This window comes from Miniopterus schreibersii (genome assembly GCF_964146895.1).
Source record: "Miniopterus schreibersii genome assembly, chromosome: 7".
NCBI classification, from domain to species: Eukaryota; Metazoa; Chordata; class Mammalia; order Chiroptera; family Miniopteridae; genus Miniopterus; species Miniopterus schreibersii.
The window spans coordinates 12,462,408-12,476,358 of record NC_138108.1 but is presented as its reverse complement, the minus strand read 5'-3'; the positions used below and the strand labels follow the sequence as shown (position 1 = coordinate 12,476,358).

The 13,951-nt window shown below is 50.8% G+C and overlaps 1 protein-coding gene across 8 annotated transcripts in view; it reads right to left on the bottom strand.

Annotated features, from left to right (window-relative positions):
- TNS1 (tensin 1) overlaps positions 1-13,951 on the bottom strand; it is a 215,060-nt gene that overhangs the window by 27,761 nt on the left and 173,348 nt on the right. For 5 of the 8 annotated variants that reach the window (XM_081143015.1, XM_081143017.1, XM_081143019.1 and 2 more), the window contains 4 exons: positions 9,670-9,753; positions 4,563-4,759; positions 3,522-3,597; positions 35-127 (listed from right to left, as the gene is read on the bottom strand). In XM_081143015.1, coding sequence (XP_080999141.1) covers positions 35-127; positions 3,522-3,597; positions 4,563-4,759; positions 9,670-9,753 — 450 coding nt within the window. The remainder of the gene's footprint in view (positions 1-34; positions 128-3,521; positions 3,598-4,562; positions 4,760-9,669; positions 9,754-13,951) is intronic. The other 3 variants (XM_081143016.1, XM_081143018.1, XM_081143022.1) reach the window with 1 other exon arrangement.

Sequence of the window (13,951 nt, the reverse complement as noted above, 5' to 3'; positions counted from 1 at the left end):
CCCCACCGCCTCCCTTCCAGCCAGAGCCACTCACCGCCCTTAGGGTGCAACAGGATATCTGCTGGGTTGTGGGGTTTCAGGCCCAGAGCTGACAGGGGTGTCTTGGCCAGACCTGGTGGAGAGCGCACTGTGCCGGAGAGAAGAGAGGAGACATGGGAAATGAGTCTGGGCCAGGGAAGGTGCAGGGGAGAGGAGATGGGGCAAGAGGGAGGTACCGGTAGGTGAGGGCTTGTTGGGGAGGGGTGGGCCCACAGGAGAGGGAGCCGAGGAACCCGCCCCAGCCCAGGAGCGATGCTAAGGCTCCACTGCCCTTTCCTGTCTGTGTTTCTCCGCAGTTTAAAGGGCAAAGTGAGTCAGGATGTGGTGTCCTTGTTCTGGCCCTGCCCTCCCACCTGCAGAAAATCTTTCCTTTCCCTAGGCCCTTTACATGCCATGGTTTACAACAAACATGCAGGTTTCTTTGACTATCCCTGATTTTCTCATATATTATTCCCTCTTCCTTCCTCCTCTGCTCCCGCCCCCCCCCCCACACACACACACACATAGTCTTTCTAAGCCAGGTGCTTAGGTGGACTTAGAGGAGAACAAAAGGAAGTGGAGCATCCAGAGGGCACATCCTGTAACGAACAGATGGAGGAGAAGGGGTCAGCAGAGCTGTGAGAGCCCAGGCCAGCCCACAGCCAAAAGTCTGACTCCCAGCCAAGCACACCCTTTGCACACCTCAGGCAGAGAGTTTCTCAGCAATGGGCTCTCTGTGTTCTAGAAGAGGGAGAAGCCCAATCTCCACCAGCTCTCTGCACTAAATCCAGGTCCCTCCCAAACCACCTGTCCAGGTTAGAAGCGTCACATAACACACAAGGTCAGAAAGGGCTGTCCGGCTTTGTCCCAGCAGCCAGGGAAGAGGCCAGACTCTGAGCTGATGTACAGAGAGATTGTTGCACTCAGTCACAAGATTTCTCAATGACGGCTGCCATGTATCCTAGCACACCTCCAAGGAGAAGTAAAAAAAAAAAAGAGCTCTGTGTCTCCTATTGCAGTCATCAGAAGTCTGCAGAGGCCATGGTATCTGAGGACACACAGCCACACAGATCCGCCAGAGCCCAAGGTTGCTTGCCCTGTACCCACAGCCTCAGCAGACTAGCTGTGGCCCTCAGTTGTATAGCACCTCCACACAGCAACTCTGGGACTCTCCCTGGCCCAATCTCCCTTCCCCCAAAGACAGTAAGACCTACAGGAACTAACAAAAAAATGCAATCTCTCAATGCAAGTAACTTGTATAACTTATTTGTGTATGCAGATGTGTATGTAGGTGTCTGTGAAAATAGTGTGACATCACAAAGGTCCAGTGGGTAGCCCATTCCTGCACTCTACCTCACTCTGTCCTCAGATGCCCAACAAACAAATACAACAGAGGGGATAACTGTGTATAAACACAACCAGGCATTGGGTAGTCTAGGCCTATGTGTATATCTGTCCCTCCCTTCCCCCTTACACACACATACAGAGGTGTCTTGCAATAGACACTTATAAGTACATATTAATGTTTGTCACTCAAATGAATTTCAATGTAATTAATTATGAAAGAGTGAGCCCAGCCTCAGTGACCACTGTCCATGGAATGACCATGAAAGCTCTCCAGCCCCCAAGTGTGGGAGGTTTCTCTTCGCTCCCCTCATGCATCTCCAGCTCCCTACTTGTTCATGCCCCCGGTCCCCAGGACCTGGCCCTTCTCTGAGGCAGACGAGTGGGTAGCCCTAAAGCCAAGCAAGATTTTTGCTTCAGGGAGAATTCCTCACATTTCTCCATCTCTGTCCTCCCTCCCAGCCCTGAGCATAGGAGAAACCTCCAACATCCCCCCCCCCACTCCCCACCCCTTTTAGGGCACCCAGGGCTCACCAAGGGGAGAAAGAAAAAATGGAAATGGAAACAAGTGGCAAAACCCAACCCAGGCTTGGCCCACATGGCTTCCATCCCAAACAGGGTGATGGCCAAGATCTTGGCTGTTTGGACCAACAGGGAATCAGAGTAGGTGTGAAGGTGAAGGGTAAGACCAGGGAGAGAGATTCCATGGAGTCATAAAAGGCCACAGAGCTCTCTTGAGCATACTGCCCCGGGGCTTGCACTGTCCAATAGGGTAGCCATGAGCCCCACGGGGCTGTGGAGAACCTGCGCTGTGGCCAGTCTGAACCGAGAGTCGTAGCACACACAGATTTCAAAGATTTGGTATGCAGCCAGAGCACAAAATATCTCAATATATCACTCCATGTTGAAATAATATTTTAGACCTCTGGGGTTAAATAAAACCTATTATTAAAGTTAGTTTCCAGGTTTCTTCTTACATTTTTTAAAAGGTTAAAAAATATCTCATTACTGTTTTTATATTGATTTACCTATTGAAATGATAATATTTTGAATATCTGGGGTTAAATAAAAAGATCATTAAATTTAATTTCTCCAGTTTTCTTTTATGTTTTTAATGTGGCTTTTAAAATGTTTAAATAACAAATGTGGCTCATGTTATATTTCCATTGGACAGCACTGCTCTAGGGAGAACCCTGGCCTCCAGTCACAAAGTCAGCCTCTTGCATGCCCAAGATGATAGCCGACAAGAGTTCTGCTGTAGCAAGGGCCCAGTTCTGGTGCCACCTTCCTTCTTCCGCAGATCAGCCAGCCACTGGGAGAACACACGGCCAGCTCCAGCTCTCCTCCTCACACTCCTCCCCTCTCACCAGGGCAAATGTACAAATAGCTGGGGCCTGGCCCAGCCAACCGGATCCCAGAAGAACACCAGCCTCTCTCTCCTCTGCTGACCCAGGCCTTTCATAGGGACCCCAAGTCCTTCGAAGCCTGGTGTCCTTCCTTCACTGCTTTCCCACAAAGGGTTTCTCCAAGCTCCTCTGCATGTCTCGTCTACCATAAAGAGAAACACTGTCCCACTCCTGTGCTCATCTGGGTCTTCTCTTTGAGTAGAAGTACCTCTGCCCTTTGGGGATTTGCCTCTCCAGTGAGGGCATCAGGGGTACAGACTAATGCTCCTGCCTAAAGGCCAGTCAGTCTGAGCATGCCAGGCCTTTCTTTCCTTGACAGAAATTGAGTGAGGAGGCTGAGTGCACACAGAAATGGGCATTAGAAGCCAGAAGGTCCAGCACTGTCTCAGAGACACGCAAGCAAGTCACAAAGAGTCACTTTAAGATAGGAGATGTTTTGTACCCAGGATGCAAAGACTCTCAACATCTAGGAAAGCTCTCCACCATGGGAGCCCAGGGGCCCCATCATTAGTCAGTGGGATCCTAAGACTTCCCTGCTGCCTCCTTAGATGTGGGAGTGTGGACAACAGGAAAGAAGAGAAATGGGGGGTGGAAGGTGAAGTGAAATGGGCCATAGGACCATTAGGGACAGACTGTGGCTCTGCCCAACTTTGCCAGGACCCCCTACCACAGACCTGGGGTGCTTACACAGGCGGGGGGTTGAGAGGTGCCTGAGGGGACCCAGGAAAGACAGGTTTAATGGGGAGGTCTTACCCCCACTGGGTGGTGGACTGGTAGGAGAGGTTCCCTCCAGCTCCTCGAAGGCCTCCTTGTAGCTGTGCAGATGGGGCTGCAGGGGAAAAACAAGGGAGGAAAAAGGGGTACACTGGTGGTCATGATCTTGAGAAGGAGGCATTTCCCAGTTAACAAGCCCACAGTGCCCCTCACCAGCCTGACTTTCCACCCCTGCCAAGTGAACACAGAGGTCAAAGGCAGACGCTGCCCATTCATGGCCCCAACAACTCCTTGTAGCCAAGGGAACGGAAAGTGGCTATTTTGCAAGGCCAGTTGTAAGGCCCAGGTGGAATTCAGGAGCTCCTGCCTTGGAAATACTTCAGAACAGGGCCAAAGAGAAGGGTCTGGGGGCAGGGGACTCAGGTCCTGGCAGAAGACAGGAGAGAAAAGATGTCCAAAAGCCATTCATGTCCAGAATGACTCAGCCTGGACTTTGTCAGACATGGACTACTCACATCAGAAGCTTCCAGAGTGCAGGCCTAGAATGCAGATTCCTGGGCACCATCCCAGAGCTAACATGCAGGAATGTCCGGAGATGGATTTGGGAATCTACATTTTGACAAACTCCTGGTGATTGTTACGCACACTGAAGTTTAATACCTACTGCCCCAAACCACTGAAACGTCTCAGAAATGCAAACATTTTGGCATTGAAATTATATCTCCAGAGAAGATCCTTTATCTAGAAAGGGCTCAAAAATACTGTCAGACTATGACCTGGTTTGAAGTTTACAGACTGTGGTCCCCTGTGCCATACCCAGGATGCTCAAAGTGCTCTTTAGGAAGCAAGAAGGGAACTCAATCTCAGTGTTAATGGAAGATGTGAGGACATAAAAGCTATTTAGGGAAGGAAATGAGCTCCAGATTCCACATGCCAGAGCCCTAGGTAAGGATGCGGGGAGAAAAAAAATTATCTGGTTTACTGACAAGTCAGTGTCACTCAGTTGACCATCATGTTCCTGGGGCATTCAGATAGGCTCTGCTACCCTCTGTGGCCCCAGAATGTGACCTGAGGACTCACCTCTTTGGGCCGCCCTCCAGGATTGAGCGCGATGGTGAGAGCCAGCTCTGGGGACACGCACTGAACAGGGGAGCGAACCCCAGGACTCCGGGGAGATGAGGGTTCTGGAGACTGGTTCTCATACTGTCCATCGCTGGCCGCCCGCTTCCGGAGAGGAGCTGGGGGCTCTGCAGGCTGCTTCTCCCGAGCCTGCACCCCTGGGAGGAATGGCAGGGCAGAGAGGGCCGTGAGCATATTGTACGAGAAAGGATCGATTGGGCCTAATTCCCCCAGAGAAGACAGTGCAAGCTCAGGGGCCATGCTGGAGCTGGGCTTGTCTCCCCTCTGCACCTCCCCCTTGCCTCCCTCTGACCACACCCTGGGCTTCTCTGCAGGGTGGGGGACCTGCTTAGGTTGGGCTGGCCTTCACCAGGAATCTACTTCGCTCAGGGTTGGGGCCCAGAGCACAAAGGACTGATACAAGAAACAGATGTCAGCTTCTTCCAAGGCCTGGAGGCAGAGGGCCAGAGCTTCCAGGCAAATGAGGGAAGGTGGAGGGAGGAGAGACAGTCTCCAAGGCGACTGATCAACCAACAAGCAACATCAGGCCTGTGGGGAAGAACTTTTGGAAAGAGCGAATAATGCATCATCTTGCGAATGGTGCTCCCAAGAAGGAACAAAGAAATGACTAAGGCTTATTATAAAGTCTCCAGCCCCAACTGGCCCCTGGAATATTGCTGACCTTCTCTGGGGTTCCCCAACTTCATCCAGTGCACTTCTGAAACCTCGTACCAACTTCCCTTATGCCAGCCCTTAGCTACCCAGCCCTTTTCTTGCCCCAAAGCTGGTCCAGGTTCCCACTCTGGCCCTCCCAGCAGAACAGCAGGCAAAGAGCTGGAGTCATGCACTCCATCTGCTTTTCTGTACTTCCTTCCATCCCACAGGCCTGGGGATGTTGTTAACCCCACCCTCTTGCCTTCCTACTCTCTCTTCCCACAGCTGGGCTGAGGCACGGAACCCACTGCCTCACCGAGCTGGCACGAGAATCCTAGAAAACTTACACCTGGGGTCCCAGAGGCCAACACCCAGTCTGAGAACAGGCTCCTAGTCCTGATCATATTGTGCCAAGAGGTTCTCAGTCCAGCCTTCACCACCACCTAAAAGCAGATCAGGTGAGGGGAGGTGCTGGGATTTACCAAAGTTTACGTGGGACTGAGACCCTGGCCACAAGAGCCTCATGCCAGCACACCTGGGAATGCTGTCCCATGGCACAGATGCACACGCACACACACACACATGCACACACACACCCACATACACTGCTGGCCCCTAGGAATGTGCCAGTGAAGCCAAGCAGATATCACCCTCATTCAGACTAAATCATCTACCACCTAGAGTGGGGGTCTGTACACCATGGGCAGCCTCCCAGCTCCCATCTGGCAAAGCCACTAAGGCTGCCATGAGAAACACATGCTAGGAAGCCTTCTTACTTGTTATGAATAGCCGGCTGCTGAATGCCAAGTCTAGGGACAGGCGCGCGCGCACACACACACACACACACACACACAGACACATTCTGAGACATTCATACTCGACCATAACTAGAGTCCCCGGCTGGAGAACCGCTGGACTGGCACACACCTTTACAAATGCAGAAGGTACCTGTGGTGTTCTGAGTCTCCACGTGGAGCTATTTATTACTAAGAGGCAGCCTGCCTGCCATCTAAACAGACAAAAGAGCCCAAATGGGGACTGTAATCTGGACTCACAAATTGTTTTACTTAAAGCAAATAAGCTCTTCACTTTGAAGTACCCTGACTTTAAGAATAGAAAATTGAGGGTCACATCGTCCTAACCAAGGGCCAGATGAAAGATGGAGTGCATCTCTGAAAGTCTTGAGCAGCGCACAGGGACCCCACTGCAATCCTGGGCCCCCAGCCCTCAGAACAGACCCTGCACCTCCCACCATCCCTGCTGGTGCCCCTGCCCTCAGGCCACACTTCTCCCTCCCCCACTGAGCCCCCTTCCCCTCAGCCCTCCTGGACAGCTCGAGGCAGAATTACTGCTAGTTTCATTCCTGGCAAAAACATTAGAGAGTAACAGACATAGCCATTGATTTTCTAATAATAATTGTGACAAAGGAGGCCCATTTGGGAAAGGCTCTTGGGGTTTGGAACTGAGTTCAGCCCCAAGGTTAGCAGAAATGCATTAGGGCTGGTTTTAGTTCCGGCTGCCCAGGCCCGAAGCCTCTTCCTGGCAGATAGATCCCTGTGCCTTGGTGAGGGGTAGCCAGTTTCCCTGTGTCAGATCTGATGTCTGCCCTTGAAAGTGGGTCTGTTTGAGGCCCTCAGTCTCCCAGAGGGACAAAGAACATTCTCCCTGGTGTGCCCAGAACGCTCTCCAAGTTCAGATGGTTGCAATGCCTGGAGGGGAGGCTGGACTGCCAGAGGGGCTTCCCAACTGTGGAGGATGAGAGACCCTAGCAGAAGGCAGTTGGAAATCTGAGAGCCATCTCACCTCTTCAATTCCTCTCTCCACTGCCACCAGACTGGCACATGGGAGTGCGGTCTGTCCAGAGCAGGGGAACAGCCAGAATGACCTCCAAAGAGCTCAAGCATTGCAGGGGAGCCTCCCTCTGCAGAAGGGGGAAGACCCCACATTCCACTCCCACGGGACAGCCCCTTCCCCCCAGAGCGCCCCACAGCACCAGTGGCCAGCCAGGGCCTCTCACATTCTTTGAACACAGTGTCTCACTGTTGTCCCCTTTGGCAGGCCCAGATCTGCCCCTCAGTGCCTGGAGAGCCATGTTCCCTCTCTCTTGTCTTTCCCTACGGGAGGGGAGATGAAGCAGGGTGGAGGGGAGAGAAGAGAGCCCCATTGTTCCTCGGCCAAGCTGGGCATCTGGACACAGGCTGACAGCCAGTGTCAGAAAGAGAACAGCCCTCCCTCACGTCCTGGAAAGTGACCGATAATAAAAATAAGCCTGCTCCCCTCCCCCCGCCGCCTTTCTCCCCTCCACCACCCTCAACCCCAGGCCTTTCTCAGTCTCCAGGTCTCATTCTCTCTCACAGGGCCACCCTCCCTATGTGCTCCACTCCCTACACGCACACAAGCATTACACACATACACACATGCACACACATGTGCACATACACAGGCTTCACCCAGAGCAACCCTCAGAACCCCTTCGTTAGCATAGCCAGGGGAAGCTCATGGAGAAAGGGGGAAGGAGGCAGTGGAAGACTCTGGAAGGGCTTCCCAGCAACGCTGCTGAGCAGCCCCAAGTGGGATGTGCTTATGGCCATGCAGTGTTCTTTAACAATTGCCACACTCAGGAGCCCTCCGTTGTCCTCTGAGAGCTGCTCACACTGTGGGCCTTCCCAACTGCCTGCAGGATAGGGGTCACTTCAGCCCAGGGCCTCCACGCAAGTCTCCAGACCTGAAAAGCAGGGCACCCAAACAGTCCCATTTCCCAGGGGTCCTCACTCTGCTTCCCAGGATGGTGCTGGGCTTGAGGGAGCAGCTGGCTCCAAGGCTCACTCTTCCCTAAAGCGGGCTGGAACTGAGGCACTAAATCCACTTCACCTCACACACACACACACATTCACACACACTGATTCTGGAGACTATAGCCCTTACACCATCAATACACTCTGGCAGGGCCCAACCCCAACCACCCCGGGTCCCATGGACAAATGCTCCAGTGCCAGGCTTTATCACAGGGCTTCCCTACAAGCCCGGCCTGGTGGCGTCCACCCCACAGACCCAGCTCTTTCTTCCAGCCTTCCAATTTCCAGAAGACTGGATTCCTCAGCTCCAGATGACAGGGCAGGTGTCCAACTGCATGCCGGGGGCTCCAGAAGTGAGGGGATCCGGGAGGCCACCTGCTGGGCCAGGGCACCAGAAAGCCACACGGCGATCACACTAGCAGCCCCAGGGCAAGCCATGCCAGCTCCCCTCAGGACAGGCCTACCACCCCAGAATGGCCGCAAATCCCAGGCCCAGCTGAACCCTGCACTCCCCACCACTGGGCCGAGAAAAAGGTAGAGGGAGAGGAGAGGAGGCAGACAGGGGCATTCTGCTAGAGCCATCTCCCCATTATCCATGGACTAGGAGAAGGAGGGTCCAGAAAATGCCAGATATTGGTATTGGGAGTCAACTGTGCCCACCACCACCCTAATAAGCCTTTTTTTGGAACTGATCAAGGTCACCCCATGGGGAAAGTCTGAGCATCATCTTCTCCTTGGACCAGGCCTCCTGGCTCCGAGAAGCAGGGAAAGGATGAGGTGACTTGGTCCTCAGGTCTAAAAGCCTATGAACCCATTTGTCCAGGAGACTCAGGTAGACGTAGTGAACTCCATAACCCTCAAACAGAGCAAAGTGACCCTTGATGGAGGGTCCCCCATGTTGGGGCACATCAATCCACCATGTAAAATATAAAGGGCAGGATTGTGATCTCTCTATTTCACATTGGGGAATTGAGCTCTGAGTAATGAAGACACTTGCCCATGGTCACAGAGGTGGTCACAGTCAGACCCAGGACCACACCCAGAGCTTCTGACTCTAGGTTATAGATCCTGAAATCAGAGACTCGGAATGAGGTCACAGGGGGTGCTCTGTCCCCAGGGAGTGCTATACTTGAGTGGACAGAGTAGCAGGAGCCACTCTGTCTTGTGCCCAGTGGCCCATGGGAAGCACAGCCTGGCTCCTGCTGAGGCCCTGGCCCACCATCGCTGAGCACCCTCATTGCAAAAGCCTGCGTGTCCATGGGGAACCTGAGAGTCTAGCTACCCCAGACCCTGTCCCTAGCAGGTAAGGCCAAGGCTGGAAGCATCAGGCCTGTGTCCATGCAGAAGTGGGAGCACTCGCTCATGCAGGAGGAGGGAGGAGGAAGAAGGGAGGAGTGGGCAAGGAGAGAGAAGGGGGCAGTGAGAAAAGGAGAGAGGGGCAAAAGGAAACACGAAAGAGATGAAAAGAACAGAAGAAGGAGAAGAAAAGTGGGGAGGATATGAAAAAATGAGGAGGAAGAAAGTGGATAGAAGTTTGGAAGAAATAGTACATGAAGGAGGAGCTGAAGAGAGAAACTGAGAGCGGAGTTATAAAGGGGGGAGGGGAGGAAAGCACCAACCAGAGAGGGAAGAAGATCGGAGCCGGTGGAGAGGGTGCCGGTAGCTGACACTTAGCCCAATGCCCTGCAACCTGGCGTTGTACGCTGCCCACCCCACCCCAGGGGAGCCGGCAGGGAGGGAGGCAAGCAGGAAGAGAAGGGACGACACCAGGCGAGGAAGGCACCACACCCATGGCACAGGGGACAGATGGACATGGGAAACACGAAGAACGCAGGGGACGAGGCATTAAACAAGACGAAACAAAACAAAAACAAAGAGAAAATAAAATTAGTTGGTGTTCTGGACACACACTGGAGGGAGGTAGGGAGGGTGTCAGATAAGAAGAGAGGGTGGACCTAGGATCTTGCTTCTCCAAAGGGCAGATAGATCTCCTGCTGTCCAGCAGGACACCACGTCCCTCTAATTTCTAACCCCAGCCTGGGACCAGGAGATTTCAGTCCCATTGCCCCACACGTCACCTGCCCCTCACAGTCAGCATGGCCCCATCCTGGGCTCTCTCTGCTCTCATGGTCACCTACCTCTTCCTGGATTCAGCTGTGACCCTGCCAGTCTGAGCCCAAGGGTCATACTCCCAGCATCCAAGCTTCCCTCTGCCCTTTGTTCTTCTGTCACACCTACCATAGAAATCCTCTTTGGTGGGAGCCACTTACAATTTTCTACTGCGCAAAGCTGCTGTGCACCACTGAGAAGTCCTTAAAGTGAGCCTGCCTGGTTGCACTATGAGGACCTGCTATGCCATCCTTTCATTCACTCTAGCTGACTCCCAAGCCACCTTCATACACAGGGCCTCCCAGTGACCATTATCACCCTGTCCTGGCTTCCAGGGAAAGACGCCCTCCAGGGAATGATGCCCATTTAGCTTTCCTCCATACTTCACAAACTGCTTCACATCCATTTCTCTGCTGGTTCCTCCTGTGTCTGTAACAGCTGAATGTGTGAGGCTCCAGACACACTCCTGGGACCTCTGCTCCACCTATGCTTGCCCTCTAGGTGATGGTATGCAGCAGAATGCTCTACATCACATCCGCACATTGACTGCTCTCACATTTCTAAGCTCTGGTCTCTCCCCCTGAGACTCCTGACCCATATGTCCCACCATCTTGGATGTTTCATGGGTATCTCAAATCTAACATGGCAAAAATCACACTTCTGATATCCCCTCTAAGCTGGCTCTTCCTACATCCATACCTATCTCAATAAAGAGCAAGTCCATACTTTAGTTGCTAGGGTCAAAAACCTTGACTTTTCCTATATCTGTATCTGTCTTGTTTCATGAAGAGGCATCTTACCTCCTGATTGAGTCTAACTTAACTATCTAGGCTCCTAAGCCTATCCCCTTTTACTCTCTTAAAGACCTTATTCTATCAATTTTATTATCTCTCTTATAACTTTTTCTTCTCCTTCTGCCCTCCATATTCAACCTCTCTTCTCTAAAAACATTCTCATGGTTGGTTCCTACATGTACAAAAGGAAAGTTCTCAATATCTTGCTGTCCTCTTTAGCTACTGCCTTCTCTCCTTTTATCACAAAACCACTCAAAAGAGTAGCTGACATGCTGTCTGCACTCCCTCTCCACTCACTCCTCAATCCCTCAGTCTGGTTTCTATCAGCACCACTCTACTGAAAATATGCCTTTGAAAATCACTGGGGCCACCTAATTGGCAAGCCCAATGCATTTTTCTCAATCCTGCTTCTCATGACCTCTCCACAGTGACATTGCTGACACCCCGCCCCCCACTTCTCCTCCTGGAAACCCTTTACTATCCAGACTTCTGTGATGGCCTACAGTCCGAATCTCCTCTCACCAGGGTGAACATGCATTCTCAGTCCACTATATGGCCTCCATTCCCCTCATGGCCATTTCACCCTATATTCTTTTCTCTTCATGCTCAGTGACAGAGTTATCTATGCCCAAAAGATTTAAACTTCACTTTTGTGAGGATGACTCCAAAATCTATAGCTCTTTCCACTCTTTCAAACTCCGATTATGGATATTCAACTGCCTTCCATACATCTCTACTTGCATGCTCCACCATCACCTCAAACTCAGCATATCTAACCCTGAGGTCTTCATCATAACTCCTGGCTTGTTAACAGAACCATCATTTTATTTCTATTCATGGAACCTCAGAATCATCTTTGATGTCTCCTTCTCCCTCACCCACTACATCCAATCGATTTGTAAACACTCACTACTTGCACAGCATCCTTATCTCTTCTTTTTCATTACCATGGTCAGCACCCTGATCCAGTCCCCATACCTAAACTATCTAATAAACTCCTATATCTCCCAAATCAATCTTTCCCATTTTGCATCCTTCCTGCCCAGACCCATCAAGTACACCTTCCTAAACTACAGCTCTGATCATGGCATATTCTCCTGACTAAAATACAGCTTCTTACATTGCTACTAGGTAAGATTCAAGTTCCTTAGTCTGGTATTTAAGATCAACCAGAGCAGGGCCCAGGCTACCTTTCTTGACTTTCTCTCACACAGCCTATATGTTCTCAATCTACTTTATTCTTCAAACATTTCCTATGCTTTCCTGTCTTCGCTATGAACCCTCTCTTTCCAATTACCTCATTCACTTTCAAAATCTTACCCATTGTCCAAGGCTCTGTTTAAAACCCACACTCAACACAGAGCCTCCCTAGTCTCTCTAGCGGATAGTGATCTTTTCCCTCACTCCCACAGAACTTTCTCCATACTTCCATTATTATTAATGACTTCATTTTAAAATTCCAGTTCTTTTTTCCTCTTACTAAACTTTAGGCTCCTTAAAGATAAGATCCACATCTTGCTTCCAACATGCATTGAAATCTTTACCTCTAGGGACATTTGAGATCAGTCCAGTCACAGAATCGGGATCATGAGATAACTTGATTGGACTCTCCAACTCTGACTCTTATTTCTTTTTCTTGTCTTATTGCACTGGCTAGGACATCCAATACGATGTTAAATGATAGTGCTGATAATTGGCATTCTTACTTTGTCCCTGGTTATAATAGTAATGTTTTCAATGCTTCACAAAAAAGTGTAATGTGTGCTACAGGTTTCTGGTACCCACCCTTTATTAAATTAAGAAAACTACTTCTATATTCTCTGAGATCTACACTGAAATAAAGCACAAGGAGTTGTTGGATCTAAGTGGAATGAACCAGGGACATAATACTGAGCATGGAGGACAGCCAAGTAGGAAAATGAAGACCTGAGGGAGAAAAGCCAGGAGAAACCAGATCAACTTGATGGCCATGAAGACATTCTCCCTCAGATCTGAGCTTCTAGGTTACTCATATTAAAGCTTATCTTCCAGCTTCTTGCAGTAGTAGAATGAGCAGGAAGAGGTGGTACTGGAAGTTTATCCTCCCTGGCTCCTAGACTATGCTGCACATTGATCCTATGTGCCTTTATCTACACATGCATGGCAGACATCCTGAAGGGCTACTAAAGAAGCTGTGCAAGCAGGATCTGCTGACACAAGAAATACTGTTCACAACAGGGCATGGCCCAACGAGGCCCCTTTACAGCCCTAGGAACAAAATATAACTGCCCCTCTATTCATCTCATCCTTTCTCCTGAGTCACTCACAGTTGGTGGAGATGGGAGCAGAGATGTGCCAATAATGTCGCCCCTTTCCTGTGACTTCTTGGCAGCCAAAGATTAAGCAGCTATGGGATATAGAGGTTGATAGTCAAGACTTCATAAGCTAGTAGGAGAGAAAAGGCTGGCAAGAGATGCATTATAAGATGAGCATCCTTCCTGAACCATTCAGGTATGTCTTCCTCTTAAGCAAGCTCCAGGAGAGCTATATTGAAAGGTTTTGGTAGGGGAGGAAATTCATCCTGCTCCCCCAGAGAATAGCCCCCTGGATCCTGCCCCACATTAGGCTAGAGTGTCACTATTCCTCAGGCCACTACCCCAACTCTGTAAAATACTGAGGGGGCTCCATTCCCCTCCCGTCAACAAAACCAGGAGGAAAAGTGTCTCTGCTGACAAAGAAGCTGGGAGTCCTTATCCCAGGGGCCCAGACATGGGAGAAAGCAGAAGACATTAGCCCCAACTGGACCACCCCCATGGAGCCTTTCTTTCACTCCTAGGGTTACAGAACTACTTATCCTGTAAAAGCAATAATGTGCTGCTAAACTAGCTCTCCAGGGGATGTGAAGGCCTGATTGCCAGTTTCAATGGTGTAAATATTTTCATTATGGCCAATTTCAAGTTACAGATAGTAGAGCTGGGCACTGTGCTCTGCTCTGAAGTATAGGAGTAGGGTGTGCATG